The sequence below is a fragment of the Chelonoidis abingdonii genome, chromosome 20, assembly GCF_003597395.2.
Source record: "Chelonoidis abingdonii isolate Lonesome George chromosome 20, CheloAbing_2.0, whole genome shotgun sequence".
NCBI classification, from domain to species: domain Eukaryota; kingdom Metazoa; phylum Chordata; order Testudines; family Testudinidae; genus Chelonoidis; species Chelonoidis abingdonii.
This window is the reverse complement of record NC_133788.1, coordinates 8,323,667-8,344,961: the sequence shown is the minus strand read 5'-3', so window position 1 is coordinate 8,344,961 and position 21,295 is coordinate 8,323,667. Positions and strand designations below refer to the sequence as shown.

Below are 21,295 nucleotides of genomic sequence, written 5' to 3'. Positions count from 1 at the left end.
CTTTTCAGGATCCAATGCAAGAGGAAACCCTAGAATTACTGCTTCTCCTTAGGACGCTGCCTCTGTTATAAAGGCTGTCCATGTTAAATAACAGTTCTATCTGCTGATGGTCACTTACAACTCCTTTTTAATTATCTATATTGCAAGCAGAACACGATTATTTGCCAGCATGCCAGTTAAACGAATGCTTATGAGGGCATGCATGCACACAGAGAAGGCCTCCAAAGGGTTGATTTGAAATGAGGGCAGGAGGGTTGGTTTGGGATTGTTATTTCCTCTTATTTCTGTGTGACAACAGCAAGAAAGTCCCATTTGGGACCACAGAAGGACCCCTAAACCAGGAGTTCTCAACTTTTTTCTTTCTGAGGCCACCCCATATGCTATAACAACTCCACGGCCTACCTGTGCCCACAACAACTGGTTTTCTGCATATCCAACAGATTAAAAGCCAAGGCTGGCATTAGGGGGTGGCAAGCAGGGCTCATGTCCAGGGTCCCATGCCACAGGAAGCTCTGAGAAGCTAAGTTGCCCAGGATTCGGCTTCAGCCCCAGGCGGCGTGGCTCAGACTTCAGCTTTCTGTCCTGGGCCCCGACGAATCTAATGCCTGCCCTCTTCTCTGCTTTATTTTGGCAGATCCCTGAAACCTGCTTGAAGCCCCCCAGGGGGCCCTGGACTCCTGGTTGAGAACCACTGCACTAGACTAACAGACCTAAGGGGTTGGGGTTTCCCTGTCTCTCCTGTCTGGGATTCTGTCAATAGCCATGACCCCGTAACTCTCCATCATACAACATTCAGCATCCGAAGAAGCTGCCTATCCTTGTCTGTTACGCAGGGACCTCCATAATCCAGCCAAGGCTAGGAGATGCTTTGGTTTTGGGCCATGCAACATATAGGCTTCAGTACACTAGTTATGTAGCAACTTTGGTCTCTAGTGTAGACAAGGCCCATCAATTGTAAGTGTCTCTACACTAGAGACCAATCCATTGTAAGTGTCTCTCACTCAGTGGAACATGCCTATTGTTCAAACATAAATCGGCCACAGCTGATCATCTGCCAGACAACAACCGGTAGAGTTAATCTGATAATTTATAGGGTTAAGCCCTGAGTACAACTCCTTATCATTCAGACACTTGTACGCCATCTAGGCACAACAGACTGGCACAACTACTGTGCGCTCAACTCTGGCAGCTATGCATCTTTGACAGAGATCAGAGCTAACAGTCCCCTCAGCTGACCAACCTCACTAGTTCGCCAGCTGAGAGTCCCCTCCACCATCTTTCATGGTAATGTGGGGCAGAGGTATGGCCAGAAAGAGGGGAACCACTTGGGGGCATTTGGGGTGGAGGGAAGGAAGTTTCCATAGGGAGCAAGGAGACAATCTCCACAAAGAAACTCAAGATGATGACAGCTGGCCAAGGTGACAGCCAGTCCACCTGAATCAGTGCAGGCCACCCTGGTAGGGTCACAAGGCCAAACCTTATATTGATTCCGGTTGGCTGGTGTGGATACGCTCAACTTGACAGCTCTGGGGTAGACAAGGCCATCCATGTAGAAGATTGTTTCTAGGGATATGTCTACACTGCAGCTGGGAGTGCACTGCCCAGACAAGGGACACACACACACATGAGCGCTGCTCAGGCTAGCATGCTAAACAGCCTGGCCACCCGAGTACAAGCCCACCTGACCCCCTGGCTCCAACTTCCATGCCATAATGTCCACACTGCTCTTTTTAGCATGCTAGCTCAAGTGAAGCTAGTGCCTCGCTGTCAACCCGGGCTGCGAGGCTCACTCCCAGCTGCCGTGTAGACATACCCTAAAGGACTTTCAGACTTGTTACACCACCTTGTCTACACTGGGCTAGCGAGCTGTTTTCCTTTAAACCCCACGTGTGTGTGAGAGGAAGTCTGCTTTGGGCTGGACAGTGTGAGAAAAGAGGGAGGAAGAGAAGAGGGAATGGAGAGGAGTTTACTCGACTCTCATCCCTGAGCTGAGTACCCTGCCTCGGGGAACTATAATTTTCACCAAGGTTCACAGGGTTCCGGTGAATCAGTCAGGCTGAGGTGACCAAAGATTAAAGGATTTTATTCGTGCGGAATTAGAAGCAATATTCTCGTCTCTCTCCTTCAGCGTAGCGTCTACTCCCTTTGCCAGTGTATTGATAATATAACACTTGGTGCTTCCATGGTACCTTCCACTCCAGGAATTCCTTGCCTCAAAGATGTACGAGTTAAGCCTCACAATATTATCACCCTCTTTTTAAAATGGAGAATCTGAGCCAGAGAGCAGCTAAGTGACTTGCTCAAGGTCACAAGTCAATGGCAGAGCCAAGGACAGAACGCAGATGTTTTGAATCTCTGGTCTGTCAGGATCCTGGGTGAAGGTGAGAGAAGGAGAGTCAGGAATCAGACTGAGGATCAATACTGTATCTGGGTGCATGTTTAGATTCCAGGAGTTGATTGGGAGTCAGAATCTAAGTCTGAGCCAAGGTCAGTATGGGGAATTCAGGAACAGAGAAGCAGGGCAGTTTTGGCAGCTAGTTAGGGATCTGCATCGTTGCCTGATAGCCCTGCAGGCCCAGGTTCAAGTCCTGTCAACCCTTACATGTCCCACGCTTTAACCATTACAACAGGCTATAGGTTATAGGTATCCATTAAGGACAAGGGGGCTCCTACAGAACCTCCCCAACATGCATTTCCATCCACACCATCACATGCTCTGAGCAGACTGGGTGCCTACTTCATGCTCCAAGAGGACAGCCTCTGAATTGGGGTCCGAGTTCACCCCCCACCTGAGGTTTGGTCTTATTGGCTATTGAAAATCAACACCGACCTCAATCTAAGCTACTTCTCCAAGTTGAACTGTCCCTATAGTCCCCTCCAGGACCACCTCTTCTTTCCTACTTCCTCCTATCCCAACGAGAGGCACCCACGCAGTTATCCTGTGGTTGGAGCTATGCAACACTTACCTCAAGTCTTACCGCAGGGATTTTAAGGTGACTCAGCAGAAGCAGCCCACATTCTATACAGGGTCTTAGAGCTAACCACGCTGTTACATTCGCCAGCCAAGACACAGATTGTAGCTCTCCCCTGGACTGATTTGCAAGAAGGTGATGAAATATTACTTATGTCTTCTCTGAAAGCACTAAGTCCCTCGGGGGAAGCAAAGAAGGTGAGATGTCTCCCTTCTGAGACTGACACAAACCCAGGAAAGACACTTCCTTACTCTCCCCTGCAAAACCTTATATTGGAACACTTCCCCTCCTGTAAGCCCATGGCCATTTGGATGAACTTGGCCGACTGCCTAAGAAAGAGAATGGCAGAATTTGCTATTGAATAATATCCGCTACCATTTTCCTGAAGCTGAACTCCAATGGGCTCAGGCACTGCTAAGTAATTCAAGGCCAACAAATGGCTGCAGAGAGAGCAGCAACCTCACTCCTCAATTGGAGAGGTTTAGGTTGTAGTTCTCGTTATGTGTGAGCTATTAATTCAACTTATTTAGACTTGGGTGGTAGAAGGCCCATTTCAGCTTCAGGTTGCCAGATTGAGTTTATATCTTAAAAAAAAAAAATGAATCAAATGAATTTGATTAGTTTATTCATGAGATGCCTCAGTAGTTGACCAGGAGCTAGGGGATGCATATACAGCAGACAGAAAGAAATAATTTGCAATGAGCATTGGAGAGAAGAATCTAATTACAAATCCTTCTCAAAGGGGTGCACCCAGAGTCTGTTTCCACCAAGCATAGATATCCAGCTCAGCTTATTCTCCCTCACTCTCATTTTATACTTTCACCTTCTTGGCACTAAGGCTGATTACATTATCTAACATTTTTCATCTACAGTGAGTTCTAGCTAAAGCAGAGATTTTTGGATCTATCGTATAATATATTAGATCAGTTGCTCATCTGCTTATTTGCAGCATCAAGAAGTTTTCCATTAGGTGCTGCTTTGTACAACCCCAGCTCTGTATTTATGGTTCCATATCTCAGTGCTAAATAATGACCACACTCCCGATTCAGGTTCGAGCAGAAGATTAAAGGTAACAATACCTCTACAGAGTGCTTTTTTCCCTCCTCCTTTTTTTTTTTTTTTTTAAATAGACAGACACAGGGAACAATCACTTGCCCCATGACCGAAAAAACAGCCTTTTCTGGGGTGGAACCCCCTCATGTGTCAGCAAAGTAACACACAATTTGACACCCCCACACTCCTCCAAATGAAAAACAAAGAGATTTCCTTCATAGGCACAAAGAAGGTGGAAATGTGGCCAAGACACCCAAATTAACTCTTTTCTCCTAAAAACTTGTGAAATCTTTCATGACCACATGTCACAGGCCCCAGTTCTGCACTACATTACTCTGCTTTCACACACGTGTAACTCCACTGAAGCCAAATGTAACATAGTGGTGAGTCAGGACTTCTTTGAAAAAAAAGAGCAACCTTGAGATGTTCTCCTAACAATCCACTATGCGTTATGCTTCACCCATCCGACAAAGATTTGCTCATTCTAGGGGCCCAACTTGAGAAACTGGGGACCTGATACGCAGGGGTACTGGGCATCCACAACTGCAAATGCAGCCAGTGAGAGATGAGAGTACTTAGCTCCTACAACAAGTCAAGCCCAAGGCGTCTTGGGTCAGGCACCCAAAAATCAGCTGCCATCTTTGAAAGTGTTCACTTAAGTGATTTTCCCAAGGCAACCAAAGTTGTTTGTTGTAGAACCAGGCCTAGAACCAATTCTCCTGACTGCCAGTCCACGGCCTTGGTCACCACACCATCATTTTACTGTACCTGGACACCAAACTACGGGGGGGGGGCCCCCCAAACTTTTCCAAAGCAGCAACCGCATCTTAACAGATCTCCCCTCCCATTTGCAGTCATATCATTTCCCTGCAGCTGTGACACCAGTTGCATGCATGGGGCAGTGAGAGTATTTTCGTGTATTCTTAACCATTTTTAAAGGAGTTGTTTTGTCCACTTCATCACACTGTCTGCGCTAGCTCTTCACTTCCCCACCACTCCTGTCTGTTCTGTTTCTCTCAGCTGGAAAATGGGGTGGAGCCAGCACCATGCGAGAAGCCAATTCTTCTCTGATGACCACCAGTTACGGTATGTCTACACTGCAATTAAAAACTCGTGGCTGGCCTGTACCAGCTGACTCAGGCTCACGGAGCTCAGGCTAAGGGGAGGTTTAATTGTGATGTAGACATTTGGGCTCGGGTTGGAGCTTGGGCTGAAGGACCCTGGCGGGATTCCCAGAGCTTGGGCTGAAGCCTGAGCCCAAACATTTACAACTCAATTAAACAGCCCCTTTGCCCAAGTCAGCTGCAGGTGTCTAACAGCAGTGTAGGCAAACCCTGAATGCTCCACAGACAATAAATTTGGGAAGCTCTGGTCTAGCTAAAGTAAGTTTTAACTGCTCAGCAATAATTTGCACGACGGCAGGAGAATTCTACAACATTGGCTTTAAAACATTAATGTCATTCTTACATCTGCAGGAAACACACAGTTTGCAATCGCCAAAGGCAAATATGATCTCATTTTCCTTGTGTAAAACTCCATGCCAGCCCTTTGCCCAGCTGCTGAAGTGTGTCCGAAGGGGTTTTCGAATATAGCCACAGATGAACAGAAAGTCACTGAAAAGTGAAAACGGCTTTGGGGCACAACGGATTCCCAATGAAGTTAAAGAGAAGCCAGAGGGATCAAAACAGAACCCCAGGAGCATATGCAGAGTTTTAGAACTTACAGCAACGAGGCGTCAATCCAACAGAGGCTCCTACACCACCTTCCCCGGCTCTGTTGACAGAGCATTTACACAAAATACACACTCTCCTCTACTTGAAAAGCCTTCCACTGAGTCCAGCTGCCCCCAGACACTTCCCAAATGACAAGATCCACAGCATCCTCCAGAAAAGCACAGACACGGGAAATAAAGTCAGGTAAGCACTGTAGCATTAATCTGTAGAACGAATGAGCGGAGATTTACTTACGGCAGTTGAGGCATGAAGGTTTATTCAGAATGCTTATTTCCAATTATGATTCCTTTTCAGGTTTCAGTACAAAGCATAATTAGTTGCATTTTGCACTCAGCTACAGCAGAGATACCTGCTGAATCAAGGACACATCACTGGACGATGTAACCCCACCATCTCACTGCTGTTTATCCTCACCCTCCCCCCTGCCATTTCTCTCTTGCATCTCAGTCTAAACTGCAAGCATTTCAGAGACCATTTCTTTCTAGGCTTGTGTGTCTACACAGTACTTAGCGCAGCAGGGAGCTCAATCCTCATTCAGACCTCTAGGAGCCACTGGAATGCAGAGTCTGCATAAGACTAAATCACAGCATATGTTCATTCGATAGCTTCTGCTTTTTAGGATAATAGCTTCACTGAAACCTTCTCCCAAAAAAGCTCAGAATATTTCTCCCTTGATCTTGGGGGTGGGTGGGTGATACAGTTATTATTAATCATTTATATTCCATCATCACCTAAAGGCCTCAACCAGGAGGGGCCCCATTGTGCTAGGTGCTGTACAAATTTAGTACACGACAGAGGCTATGCCAAAGAGCTTCCAGATAGGCCACAAGAGGTGAATGAAGCAAGACTAGAATGAAAGAGGAGGACAGGGTAACCAAACAATACAAGTCTGCACTATACACCACTGTCCGGACCAGAGTTTAGAAAGACCACAGTTGTTGTAGATCAAGGGTTTGTTTTTGTTAAACCCATCTTATGATCTGTTGGTCTGAAAGTAATTAAAAAAATTCTCTGGTCTGTTTTTCAGTTCCACAATGGGAACTGTTTTGGGGGGGGGGGGGGGAGGATCAAGAAGGATATAACTCATGCAGGTAAATTTTTCCATATGGGCCACTGTCTAGAAGCCTTTTCTTTCTGACCCAGCAACCTCATGGTGTCCCTCTAAGGTGGGAGCTTTTCCCTCCCTTCAGCTACCATTGCCACAGGAAGAGGCAGAGACACACTGCATCATTCATTCGCAAGGGGGGGAGGGAGGAAAGGCGAAGCAGACACATGTGGTGTGAATTAAGGAGGGCAAGTCTATCGGAACACTGAATTTCCTGAGCAGCCATTTTCCGCCACAACGTTAGCGGGATTTAAATGCCATTTCTTGCGCTGCTTTTAAAAGTCAGCTTCCTCTCATCTTTACTTCTAGGATCACAACGGCGTCAGGGTTACATTTCCCATGCTTTGGATTCGAGCACCCACCACCATGTTTTCTCCCTGGTTAAGTATTTTTTTAAAAAAAATATTTTAAATAATGAACTTTTTAAATGGAAAAAAAGGTGACTGGACAGGCCAGCAGTTGTCTGGTATCTGAGCCTATTTCTGGTTTTGGAAGCATATTTACAGTGATAGTCACTTAACATTTGGCTGCAACACATTTTAAAGTCCTTGGGGCAGATTCTCTGCTGCGCCTGGCTTTTGTTTCGTGCAGGGAGCTTTTTACAGCTTGATTCTCTGCCCCAACCCCAGCCTTGGCAAGGACTAGGAGCTGCTCTCTCATGCATACCAGCAGGCTACAGTCTCCAGGAAGCTGTGGGGAGAGAGGCAAAGGAACTGGCTCCACTGGCTCTGTGCCTGCTGGGGACTTCCCAAAGTGGGAGGTTATCCCTAGCAGGGGGCTTAGGGAAGGTTTCTGCTCTCTGGGACCACGGAACACAAACAGAATAGTTCTCAAGTCAGGATGAACTCTCCCAAATGCTGCTATCAGAAGAACTGTTGTGTTAGTTCGACTGCAGTGAGTAAAAAATTGCCAGCACGGTGGTCTGAGCAGACATGCACTGAGCACCAGGGTCCTGGGGAATTCAGTTTCTAGTCTCTCAAAAATAAATAAATACTGCCAGCCTCCAACCTGTATTTTTTTAAAAAAAAACCCCCACAAAGTAGTTGATTGAGCGGGTGCAGACAGCAGTGAGTCAGAGCCATGCACTCAGCTCATTGCGCCTCCTACTCTGATGCAGGCAAGCCAGGCAGCGGGGCCAGGCCATTGTGATTTGTGACTACACGGAGTTGTAGGGGAGAATTCTGCCAAAAGTTCTCAGGGGGTGGGGGAACATCAGCTTCTGCAGCTGGGGAAAGACATCAGCGTGGTTTCACACAGAGTGACCCATCAGACAGGGATGTCTCTAGACTGCTCAAAACACTCAATGAGGCTTTGTCTACACTTACAGTTTTGCAGCGCTGGCAGTTACAGCTGTGGTCGTACAGCTGTGTACGGCCAGCGCTGCAGTGTGTCCACACTTGCACCAGTTGCAGCGCTGTTGTGAGTGGTGCATTGTGGGCAGCTATCCCACAGAGCACCTCGTCCATTTTGTCAGCTGTGGGTTGTGGGAAGGGGACCGGAGGGTGCGGGTCATCCGCTCTCCTGTTCCAAGACGCCGTGCTGCCAGGGATCGGACCCCACGCCTAAGAGGGCCCCACACCTTAGGCACCTTTTTATTTTTTTTTTTTTTTTTTTTTTAAACTAACCCTGTCCCCAGCTGCGGTCTGCTCCATGGTCCCGCTCCTTTGAGTGAAGCGCCGGCGGGAGCGCAGCATGACCCCGCCTCTCCCAGCTAGAGCTCCAGCCGGCTGCGGGGCTTGCGGCGCTCCAGCCGGGCTCCAGCCATGACAGTGGGCGGCGGGGCTTTGTCGCGCTCCGGCCGGGGAGAGTGGAGTCGCGGAGCTTGCCGCACTCTGACCGGGGCTCCAGCCGGAGAGCAGAGTCGCGGAGCTTGCCGCGCTCTGACCGGGGCTCCGCCGGAGAGCGGAGTCGCGGAGCTTGCCGTGCTCCGGCTAAGCGCCAGCAAGGCGGCAGTTCCAGCCGGAGCACGGCAAGGCCCGCTCTCCCGTCTGGAGCTCCAGTCAAGAGCGCGGCAAGGCCCGCGACCCCGGCTGGAGCTTGGGCCCTTTAAATAGCCCCCTGAGCCCTGGGCAGTGAGGGGGTATTTAAAAGTCCTGGGGCTCCAGCTGCCTTTCCACCCGGTTCTTCAATAGCTGCGGAGCCCTGCCTCCCTCTTGCCTTCCCAGCGCTCCCGCGGCTATTTAGAGGTCCGAGTAGAAGGGGTTTGGGACTACTTAAAGGGCTGGGGTTCCAGCTGCCTCTGCTGCACCCCATGACCTGCCCACACCAGTCTGGCCCCCCCGTGCCCCAGCCCAGCTCTGCCTCCGTGCCCGCAGCCACCTCTGCAAACATCCTGTCCTGTCTCCAGCCAACCCTGCACCACACCCTGCAGCCTGCCAAAGCCAGCCAGCCCCCACACACTGCTGGCCCGCACCAGCTCTGCACACTCTGCCCAGCCCGCACCCCCTGCCCTGTTTCCAGTCAACCCCTGCTGCACCCCACTGCCTGAAGCCAGCCCGCCCACACACCCTTGTCTCCAACCAGCCCCACTCCCTTGCCCTACCTGCAGCCAGACCACCTCCAGTCAGCCCCTGCCCTGCCTTCAGCCAGCCCCATGTCCACTGCTGCCCTGCAGTTTCCGCGGCATTAACCCTGCAGGAGCAGCTGGAACCAACACATGTGCACCCCCCAGGGAGTGTGGGACCCACACATGTGAAACAGCAGTCATTAATAACCATCAACAGCATATATGATGCAATGTATATAAATTTATTATCATATAGTTATGGAAAGTAAAATAATACATGAAAGAAGAAGAGGCTTTTTTTTAAGTCATCCCTGCCGATCTGTGCTTCTCTTGATAGTCAATTCCTTTCTCTGGCAGCCTGTTCCTTTTTCATGGTTTCCTTATCCCTCCAGTCTTGCAACTTTTATTTTCTGTGGAATACAGAATCAGAACTGCTTTCACCAATCTCTTCTTAGTCTTCCTGGTTTTTTTCTTTAGCTTTGCAGTCTTTCAGAAGTCTGCACTGATGGAGCAGTATCAAGGTCATTTTAAAAAAAACACAGAGAGATAAACTGTTAATACAGAGCCTGCATTGTTTTTAAGAGTTTTTGTAGCATCATTTAACACATTCTGAGCATAGCACAGAGAAGCCGCAGCTGCAGATAGAGATGGCAAGTTTCCCCACACGCCGCTCACAGTGGAAGGGGGGGCTGCCACTGGCTCACCTGGGAAGGGGTGGAGTGGGGGTTGCTTCACTGTGGAAGCCATGGGGTTCTGTGACTTGTGGAAAGCAAAGAGCAGCTACAGGGAAATAACACTGAACCCTACACCACATCTGCCACAGCAGCTACTCAGAAGCCATCTTGCACACACAGCTCACCGGGAAGGGGTGGGGGTTGCTTCACGTGGAAGCCTGGGTTTCTGTGGCTTGTGGGAAAGCAAAGAGCGCTACCGGGAAATCAATGGGCTATTCCACATCTAGGCATGCTTGCAGGCAGCATTGCCCCCTGCTCCCAAACATTTGCATCCTATATATAAAGCTTCTTACCAGGAACAGCTCCTCTGCTGGTCTTCACTACAAGTCCAGCAGCTGCGAGTGGCTAGCTTCTTCCTGGCTGGGAAATAGCTCCTGCCTGCATGTCCTGGGAGTCTCAAACACCTCAGTGCCTCCTCTCGGGTTCCTCTAACACTTCCCCCTCCTCTCCAGGCTCTGAGCCCAGGGCAGTGGAGATGCAAAGCGATGACGAGAGGCGAAAAGGATGTGGATAAGTCCTAATACCCGGACAATAAAAAACGCTGGTGAGTGTCCACACCTGATGACCAGCGCTGCATCACCAGCGCTGTCTCGCTACACGGAAGCAGACCAGGTGTACAGCCAGCGCTGCAAACAGGGAGTTGCAGCGCTGGCTGAGCTTTTAAGTGTAGACACCTGCTAAGTTGCAGCGCTGTAACCCCCTCACCAGCGCTGCAACTTGCAAGTGTAGCCAAGCCCTGAGTTTGCACGGTCAGTCCTGATCTAATGAGGGCGACGTGCTGAGTACTGCAAGGGAACTCCTACAAGAGTAGGCCCTCACCAAACAGCCTATGATACACTCACTTAACTGGAGTTTCTGCAACTTCCCAGTTCTCTAGCAGGTACTGGGGAGACAACAATCCCACATGGGCAGGGGCATAGCCTAGGACTTACCAAGGCTATTCCCTTACTAACTGATAAGATTAAGGACCACACTTTGCTCTTGATGAGCATCAGGGAACTTTCACTGATGTTAATATGGATGGAGGGCAGTATGCAGACCTCAAAAGAACTAGTTTGGGAAGATGAATTGCAAAACCACTTGAGATCAGCAGCCAGGTCTTTATGGCAAGTATTTGAGAGACTAAATACAAGGCAGAAAGAGATCAACTCAAGGGAAAGCAAATCAAGGGGATCCTGAAGCAGCCAAATACAAAGACATTGTGAAATTCTTTTCAAATATGTTCAAATGATGTTAAAATAAGTTAGTGATGCAGAAGGAGAGAGAATGAGAACTGAGATGACTGGTAAAAGAAGCCTTTTCTGGCAAGGTCTGAACTTCAAGAGAAATGGCAGAAACAAAAGGCAGGTGAATGCTATATTTAAAGAAAAAAAAAGTATGGACAGAGATTTGATTGGATAATAATCTACAAATTTATTTCAGTGGTATTCACAACTCAGTTACAAGGGAATTATTTTCAACCCAGAAGAATGATCACTGACAGCTGAAGTCTTCTGAATACTTGTGCAAAACTCATTTGTGCCAGTGTTCACATGGCCAGCTTGAAAATGAGTTAGGCCAGGTCTACACTAAAAAAGGTTTGCTGGAGCTATACTGATATAGCTATGCCAGCAAACCCACCTAGCGTAACTGCAGCTTGTACCAGTATTTCTGTCAATAGAATTTATACTGATTCCCAGAGCAAAATAAGCTATGCTGGCAAAAGCACTTTTAGGCTGGTATAATTGCACTTTCACTAGGGTGTTTGCTGGTGTAAAAATGTTATTTAAAAAAAAAAAAAAATCAAAAATCACACCCCGACACACAAATACTCTTTTTGTATAAATCCAGTGCAGGACTGTTCCTTCCTCAATAGCTTCTTCTCTGATCTAGAAACATTTCAACCAGCCACTTGGGAAGCATAAGTAATGCCAAACGACTTAGGTGAGCACTTAACGTGAACAGCCAATACTCAAAGCCATGACTGCAGCGAGGGTCCACAAGCGACCCATAGGCTGAGCTATGTTTGCATAAAACATCAGCTCGTCATTGTGAATGACGAAGCAATTAAGAAATACAAAGACTGCCAGCAGAGATCTCGCACACAGCAAGGAGGGCTCTGTTTACCTAATAAATCATTTGCTATGAATCGCTCCCCCAGCTCTTCTGCAGAGAAGCCTTTTCAGGTCAGAAATCAACACTGGCTTAGAAAGATGTTTAGCCCCTACTCACTAGGCACTTGGGAACATTGTTCCTAGCTAAGTCCTGATGTCAATTTTTCCAGATTCACCCTCCTACCCGCCCTGAAATGGTCTATACCAGCTCAGCGGAGAACTGAAAACGTTGGCTGCTACTGCACTATTGCCCAGGTAGATCTGTCTATCTAGCTTTTCTAGTGCAACCATCACCATAGCTACCAGGTGTCAAAAGGTGGAAAAAGCAAACAGCTCAAAAGCAGTAGCAGAAACTTTAAAATGGTAAAGAGATTGCCTAGGACTTACCCAGCCCAACCACTTTGGAACCTGTCGTGTTTGTCTGTTAAAATTACCTTTATCTTTTGATTCTAATCACTTTGCAAGGCGATACAGTCACAGAAGATTTCGTGTTCCATTGACTAATTCCTCCTGACATTTGGTATCATGGTAAATGCTTATTTCCCCTCTCCGTTGCCCGAGGAAACAAGACAGACCTGTCTCCAGAGTTAAAATGAACCATATATGACAAAGCTCCTCCTCTACCTTGGTGGGTCCTGCGCTTATTGGCAGATTTTCTCACCTCAGTGATCTTCCCCACAGCCTGGATCAACTCCTTCTGTGTCTGATCAGGAGTTGGGAGGTTTAGGGGGAACCCGGCCCCGCCCTCTACTCCAGGTTCCAGCCCAGGGCCCTGTGGATTGCAGCTGTCTATAGTGCCTCTTGTAACAGCTGCATGACAGCTACAACTCCCTGGGCTACGTCCCCATGGCCTCCTCCAAACACCGTCTTTATCCTCACCACAGGACCTTCCTCCTGGTGTCTGATAATGCTTGTACTCCATAGTCCTTCACCAGCACACCCTCTCACTCTCAGTTCCTTGTGCCTCTTGTTCCCAGCTCCACACACGCACTTCCTCTCCTCTAGCTTCTCCCCGCCTGACTGGAGTGAGCTCCTTTTTAAACCCAGGTGCCCTGATTAGCCTGCCTTGATTGGCTGCAGGTGTTCTAATCAGCCTGTCTGCCTTAATTGGTTCTAGCAGGTTCCTGATTACTCTAGTAAAGCCCCTGCTCTGATCACTCAGGGAACAGAAAACTACTCATCCAGTGACCAGTATATTTGCCCTCTACCAGACTCCTGTACCACACTGCTCTGGGTCTGTCACACATAACATTCAAACTCACTAGAATCAACACTGCTGATTTCATTTTATTCTTTCCCCCTTCAGGCATCTATTAAAGCAAAGTGCTCATTACCATAATGCAACTGGTTTAGCCTAGAACTGAGCTTTTTTAAGATTTAAAGACGTTGGATTTTCAACTGTAGACATACAGAACAAAACTAAACTAGCTGGAGAATCCATTTGGCCTGCCTATGGGAGTAGCTGGTGACCAAAGATCCTGCCAATTTATTATGTGACTGTTGGAACCTACCATTGGGCTAGTCAAATTCAGCAAGGGTGATTAAAGCTGTGTCTGATTGAGGAGTCTAGTTCTGGAAGTTCAGGATCTCAACGCTTTGTCTTCAAGGTGCTCAATACCAGGGGACCTAAAAAAAAAAAAGCCTAAAGCTCCAGAATGAGGATTGTGGTCAGCAACTCCACTGCCCTGGCAAAAGGCAACTTTCCACCATCAGAGTAATTCTGGTGTGTGCAGGAGTCAGTACTGCCTTCAGGGTTGGTCCCAGACTTTGGAATTAATTCCCACAGGAACTAAAGACTGTCATTAAACCTCACCAACTTTTGCTCCAAGAGTACCTGCCCTCTCAGACATTAACAGAGAGCAGCGGTATTCTTAAAAAAAAAAATATATCCCCCAAACGTAAACCCGCTACATCGACACACAGTTCTCACCCTAAGGATGGAGGACGGACAAACTTCACGTAACAGATGCTGGGTCACGCTGTTTAACGCCCTGCAGGAAGGTGCTTAGGTGAGGCTATTACAACCACCTGTAGAGCAGGGGGAGAGCAAACAAGAATGGCCCTCCAAAAATTATGGCCACCCTTTTGAAACGTGGCCACTGCTTTCAGGTGCCCAACCTGAAATCTCTGTGCCTTATTTTCAGTCATGCTGAGCCAACATAAATCGAGTAGATGTCAATAGGAGCCGTGGGTCCCCTGCCTCTTTGAAAAAGAGGTACTGGGTCTCTCCAGCTGAGCACCCTGAAAATGAGGCACTAAGGAGTAATGTTCACTTTGAAAGTTTCCTGAAAATGCTGTGTGAGAGCTTTGACCACACATGACAAGACAACTGGTAGCCTTGGGGGCAGATTCAGCCAAGGCACCACAAACCTGACCAGCTCTCGATGTATCACCTGGATTAGAAAAAAATAAACCTTCTTCATCTCTCTATTTCGCAGCCCTGCCCTCCTTTGCTCTCCTGTTCCTCACCTCCACTGCTTCTCTCGCCCGTTCCCGTCACCCACCCTCAACCTCCTGCCAGCATCCTGTTCTTTCCCAAACCTTCCCCCCCACCCCCCGCAGCTGTCTGCCCCTCACCCTGTTCATGCACATAGGAATAAACCAGGAGTGCAAAATAATGTAATGTCTATAAAATCCCCTACTGCCTGCAAAATCAAGTGATCTCATTGTCTGGTATTTGTAATGCTTGTTCTCCGTTTCTCACTACCTGTTTGCTGTGTCCGTACCTTCTCGTCTCTAGCTGGATTGCAAGCACTTCACAGCAGGACCTGCCCATTCTAGTGGGACCACTGAAGGGATAACAGACTCACCAGGACACGGTCTCCAAGCCGTAAGTCTTTATCGCCCTTTTTCACCGACCCGCTGTCTGACAGGTTAGATCCAGATTCATTTCCGGTTTTCATGGTGCTGTTCAGGACGCTCTCCCTCAGGGGGATGATCCGAGTGGAGAGAGGTGGTGTAGCCGTCCCTGAGTGCAACGACAAGTTCTGAGTTGTCAGGGACTCCACAGAATGGGCATCGCTGCCCGAGCCCTCTGCCACAGGCTGGCGGGTCAGCTTGGAGGGCCGTGTAAAAATCCCCTGCAGCGGCTGGCACTCAAAGTAACGTATGCCACCAACGGAGCCGTCATTCTTACCCACCGGGTCATCCAGAACAACCCCTGCCCACTGGCCCGGGGCAAACTGGGTCTCCCCAAGATACTGGATCACGCCTGGCTTCACTCCATTCACCCAGACACGTTCGCCCACCACGAAGTCTCCCAAGAAGTCATCGCCCACCTCAGTGACCTTTGATCCTGGCTTCTCGGCACTGGCAGTGGAGGTGGGACCCTGCTTGTGCAAAGGTGAGCCTGCAAATTGAAGGAAAACAGGACTTGGTGTGATGTGAAGCCAGATTACAAGGAAAGTGTATTAAAACTAGAAGATCCAGTACCATCATTCAGGTTACCTATTTATACAGGACACAGACAAGGACCAGAGCCACAGTGGTTACTCACACACCTGGAACACTGACCCGCCTCTGCAGCTGAAGAGGGGACTTGTCCATAAACAATTCGACTTCAGCTCAGGATCTGCTTTGTCGGGCGTATTATTAAGAACCCACCTATGTCCATTTCCTCATTCACAGGAGGAGAGTCAGAAATAAAACTACTGACTACCAACCTCACAGCAGTGTTGGAAGGATATTAGGGTAGGTAGTTACTGCCTATAGGCCGCTTTGCAGAAGTAGCACTAAGAACATTAATAAACAGGGCTGCCCAGAGGATTCAGCGGGCCTGGGGTCTTCGGCGGCAGAGGTCCCCCGCCGTCGAATTGTCGCCGAAGACCCAGAGTGGAAGAAGCTCTGGGGACCCAGGCCCCATGAGAGTTTTCCGGGGCCCCCGGAGTGAGTGAAGGACCCCGCTCCAGGAGCCCCAAAAAACTTTTGTGGGGGCGGGCCCGGGGCAAATTGCCCCACTTGCCCCCCGCACTGGGCAGCCCTGTTAATAAAGGGCAGCAGAAGGAACCTTGGCAGGTGCTCAAGGTGCTCCTCCTCAGGGAGGAAATAGCTTCTACGAAAAATGGGGAATTGGTTTTCCCTGGTGGTGTTAGGGCAGTACTCACTATATGCAAAGAGTTAATAGATAAAGCGCTAGTAGATGGCACTTGAGGGCGTGTAGCATAGCTCCTGGCTTTTGTAGGACCAGCCAAACTTGCTGTTGTTGTGCACTGCAAGTGGTTTCCTTTGTGCGGCTCTTTGCATCCGGTTTGTAAGAGATGCAGCCAGTAAGGGGACCAACTGGACTAGTCTCAGTATAAAAAAACAAAAGTCAAAAAGCCTAACTCAGTCCTCGCACTAGGGAGGGGTGTAAATTCTAGGGAGCACTGTGTCCATGAGGACGCTGCTGGTGCACACTAAAAGTTCCCCGGGACACATTAATGCAGTACTGTTTGAAATGGAACATACACTAGGGACCTTTTAGTGTGCAGCAACAGGGACCACACAGACAGTTTGTGCACAACGCGCTAGTGCGTACCAGGACTTACACCCTGCTGGCTCAGACTACTGCATCACATAGACGAGCCCTATGAAACACTGAGTCAGGCACCCTCCCCCATTAGCCCATTGGACTTTCAAACCAACTTTCTGCTCAGTAACATTGAGATCTCAGACTGTGCTTTTCAGTGCATGCCACCTACCACTGGCCACGTGCTGTGTGCACCCGTGTGTTAGCCATGAGCCAAGGTGCTTCAAATGAACTAAAAGCCAGCTTGAACCTTCAGCCAAAACGCAAAGTGCCAGGATGACAGGCGCCACAAAATGAGGCTCAGCAGATATTCAGCACATACAGCACCTGGCGGTTAGGCTTCTGGCTTCAAAAAGGTTAACTCTAAAGAAAGCAAACTCATTCCAGTCTACAAGAAGCCTCATTTTGGCAGCTGCCTCTCTGCTCACTGATTTCCACGAGACTCTCGCAGCACTGCCAACCCAGCTAGGAACGGGATAACAGAAGTAGCTCAAGAAAGCCTGTTACCAAGAAGTTTCCAGCCCAAGTTTGCAAACTGTACAGCAACAAACAACACGATTGTATCCAGTGCTGCCCAGAGCCTGCCATTCGAGGAATAATGAATGAATGAATGAAATCTTATCAACTCAGTGACAGAGAGAGGTGTTACCACCCCTGTTGTTACCGAAGAGGAATCCGAGGCACAAAGCACAATATCACCCCTGGCATCGATGGGTAAAGCTCCTTTTGAAGTCAACAAGAGTTGTTCCCACTTCCATGCGTGCTGAATTTAATCCACTGTGCTGCGACTTTCCCAGTATCACACAGCGAGTCATTGGCAGTGGCAGGATTAGAACCCACAAGTGCTTTGCTCCTCACCTTGTGCTATGTTCACTAATGAAGAGGTTCAGATCGTTCCAGCAAGCACTCAGGCTTGTGAGCTCTTCCCTGAAGCGACCTGCAAACCTTGCTCAGGTTCCCCGCTCACTAGCACTCAGCCTCTGCTGTTCCCCTCGGCTCTTTCAGAAGTAATGGGCATGACAGGTCTGATGCCAACTTCTGGAAAGTCCAAAAAACAAAAAAGCCCCTGAACCAAGATTCTCCCAGCTTTGCCAGAGGTGTAGCTCAGCAGTAAAAACAAAACCAGCAAAGGTGCTCTACTCTAGTTCTCTTAGAGCTAAATGCACTCCCTGCAGAATGTAACATTTCTGCTAAAACAACCAGCAGGGAAATAATTCTGAGCGCTGACACTTAAATGATCATCAGGCTTCAGAGCCACCAGACAGCCCTTGCAGTGAATGAAGCTCACATGCCTCTGAGAGCTATTGTGTCAGTCTGACTGCAGACTAAGGAAGAGAGCACTGCATCTGGCCACATGCGGATAATCTAAACTTAAAAAAAAAAAAAATTACGTCCCAATCTTGCAAAATTTTGCTACTGACCATAATCCAATCAAGATCATTGAGGCAACTCACTTTAGTAAACTCTCTGGGCCAGCCTGAGATATATCCCTACTCACACAACCAGTCCCTTAAACACTGTGATCAGCCCGATTAATTTCAGTGGGACTGTCTATGGAATACAGAACTACCCAATGAGAAGGGGTATCATACAACTGGACCCTATTCTTCATGTTACATTGTTAGACGACTAGGCCCTTAAATTCTCCAGAACCTGATAGGGCCAACAAAGGAATGCAATATAAGTCTAGCACAGGGGTCGGCAACCTCTGGCACGTGGCTCAGCAGGGTAAGCACCCTGGCGGGCCGGGCCAGTTTGTTTACCTGCCGCGTCGGCAGGTTCAGCCGATTGCGGCGCTCACTGGCTGCAGTTCGCCGTCCCAGGCCAATGGGGGTGGCAGGAAGCCACAGCCAGCACATCCCTCGCCTTGCCGCTTCCCGCCACCCCCATTGGCCTGGGACGGCAAACTGCGGTCAGTGGGAGCCGCGGTCCACTGAACCTGCCGACGCGGCAGGTAAACAAACTGGCCCGGCCCACCAAGGTGCTTACCATGGCGAGCTGCGTCCCAGAGGTTGCCAACCCCTGATCTAGCACAACGACCATGATAGCTCAGCTCATTGCCTCAAAGCTGTGAATACACTTCTGTTACTGAGCTGTTTTCCATGCTGGTTTTCAACCCTGCTCTGAAATTTGCCCATCCTCAGAAGTTTTCTCTTTAAAATGTTTTTATACATGCCTTAAATTATTTTCAAGCCCATCTCTCTCCCATTCTGGTAACAGCTAGCACGTTAAAGGAATATAGACAAGTAGGCTATGTCCAAGAACTTGCTTTTCTGTTAATTTTTTTTTGCAAAACAAGATTTTCAGGCTTTTCATTACATATTTCAAATACAAAGAGGAGGTTGGATGGGGGAGATGTTATTTGTTTAATTACCTTCAAACATTTACCAGCTGGAAAACAAACAATCAGCACTGGATTTGTGCATGAGAACCTTGAAGTAAAACTGACTATAAACCCAAAATAAAACCAACCATTCTAGTTTTATGGTCCACAAGTGCAAACGAAAGTAAACGAATAGTATAAAACGGGAACAACAAATTGTGCTATAAAGATTCCTTCAATTTTAATAATGCAAGGTGCTCTCAGTAACATGCATCTATCTATTTATATTTGTATAATATTGACAGGGATGTGTAATAAAGTGAAAATTAAAAGCACAATTTATATTACTTTTTCAGACCTGGATTCAGTAAAGCAAGTAAGCACATTCTTAAGTGTTTTGCTGCATCATGGCCCTTAGACACTGGCTTAGCCTTTACTGAAGTGTCCGGATTCATGGATGATCAAAGCAGTTTTATTACAGTGTATATCCAAGTCCATCCTTAAAGAGCTTCAGCACAGAACTCTTTGCACTTCTGCAGGGTTTGTCAATTAGGGACCAAAATACAGTTTTTATTAAACCTCACAGCATCTCTGTGAGGTAAATATTATTACCCTCTTTTTACAGATGGGGAAACTGAGGCACTGAATGGACTACAGACGTGCCTAAATTCTCACACACCAAATCAATGGCAGAGTTGGAAACAAATTCTGGAATTCCATCTGCTAATACACCAACTCCTCCCAGCCACATATATTCATAACAACTGACCTGTCTATGAATCTTTCCTGTAGTTGATATTGTGCTCACTAGGAGAGGAGAGCTTAGCAGGACTTCATTCAGCCTCAGTTTTAGATCCCTGCTTAACAAAATTGTGGCAGCAGGACTACAGTAATTATGTCATTTCAGTCACACAATCTAATTACCATAATCTAAATGCAGTAAATAATTAGCAGAGTTTGAAAAGAAGCCGACTCCTGAACAGGGCTAGCAGAGCAATCTCACAGTCAGGGCTATTACTATTTGTTAGGACTGGGTGAACAGTTCCATAAAACAGTTCCTCATTTTCCACCATGCCTATACTAAGAGAGTGCATTACACCATCTGCACTATTTGTATATAAAATAATTGTCTGAACCAGCGCAAGCATAAAGTGAGTAACCACACTGATCATATGATGAAAAGATGGCCCTTCCTCATCCTATTCCCCCCGGACTGTTTGTCATCTACAATTTGAGGGTCAAACTTCAGAGCTGGGACTGTGTCTTTCTAAGATTTCCATAAAGCCCCTAGCAGACTCTGGGGCTCTGTAAATACTAAACAGGAGAGGCACACAGGTTCATAATAGCCAAGCTGAACCCAATCTTTGCCCTTTCAAATTTAGAAAAACAGGGTGGATGAGGCCGTATCTTTCATTGGACCAGCTTCTGTTGGTGAGAGAGACATGCTTACACAGACCACTTCTTGAGGCCTGAAAAAATGCTCTGAGTAAGCTCAAAAGCTTGTCCCTCTCACCAACAGAAGCTGGCTCAATAAAAGACATTACCTCACCCACCTCGTGTCTGTAACATCCTGGGACCAAACACAGCTACAACAACACTGCATCCAGTTTCATATTTGACAGCCTCAACTCTTAATTATCAGCACAATTCTAGGAACATCAGAACAGCCAGACCTCAGTGTCCCTCTAATCCAGTATCCACATCATTGATGCTTTAGAGGCAGGTGCAGGAAACCCTTCAGTAGGCAATTATGGAATTCCTCCTGACCCCCAATAGTTATAGGCTGGCTTACTCCCCTGAAGCATGAATGTTTCTACCCATTTCATTTTTTAAAAAACTATTTACCACTGTAACTCTGAATAGTCTTGTTCTATATGACACTACTCCAGAGATGTCTGGCAGTCCATCCACAGTGTGGAGGTGACCTGAAGGGGCCAGCAGTATGGGGAAATGGCCCGCTATGAAAGGCCAGCCTTCTGGATGCCTGTCCTCAGAGCACAGGGAAAGTCAACATCCTTCCCATGCTCTGAGCTTGCCCTCTACTAGGGTGACTAGATGCCCCAATTTTATAGGGGCAAACCTGATATTTGGGACTTTGTCTTATATAAGCACTTTCTACCTCCCACCCCACCCCAATTTTTCACTCTTGCTATCTGGTCACCCTACCCTCTACTGGGTATTGTGATGGGATTGTCTGGTGAGTTTGAGACACTGATCACCACCACGTTGGAGCTCCATGCCCTTTGCCACTAAGCCTGGAGTCACAAGA

General features: G+C 47.9%; 1 protein-coding gene across 2 annotated transcripts in view; it reads right to left on the bottom strand.

Annotated features, from left to right (window-relative positions):
* The window catches only part of CLIP2 (CAP-Gly domain containing linker protein 2), a 123,737-nt gene that overhangs the window by 56,991 nt on the left and 45,451 nt on the right, over positions 1–21,295 (bottom strand). For both annotated transcript variants that reach the window (XM_032786954.2, XM_032786953.2), the window contains exon 3: positions 15,007–15,545. In XM_032786954.2, the coding sequence (XP_032642845.1) occupies positions 15,007–15,545 (539 nt within the window). The remainder of the gene's footprint in view (positions 1–15,006; positions 15,546–21,295) is intronic.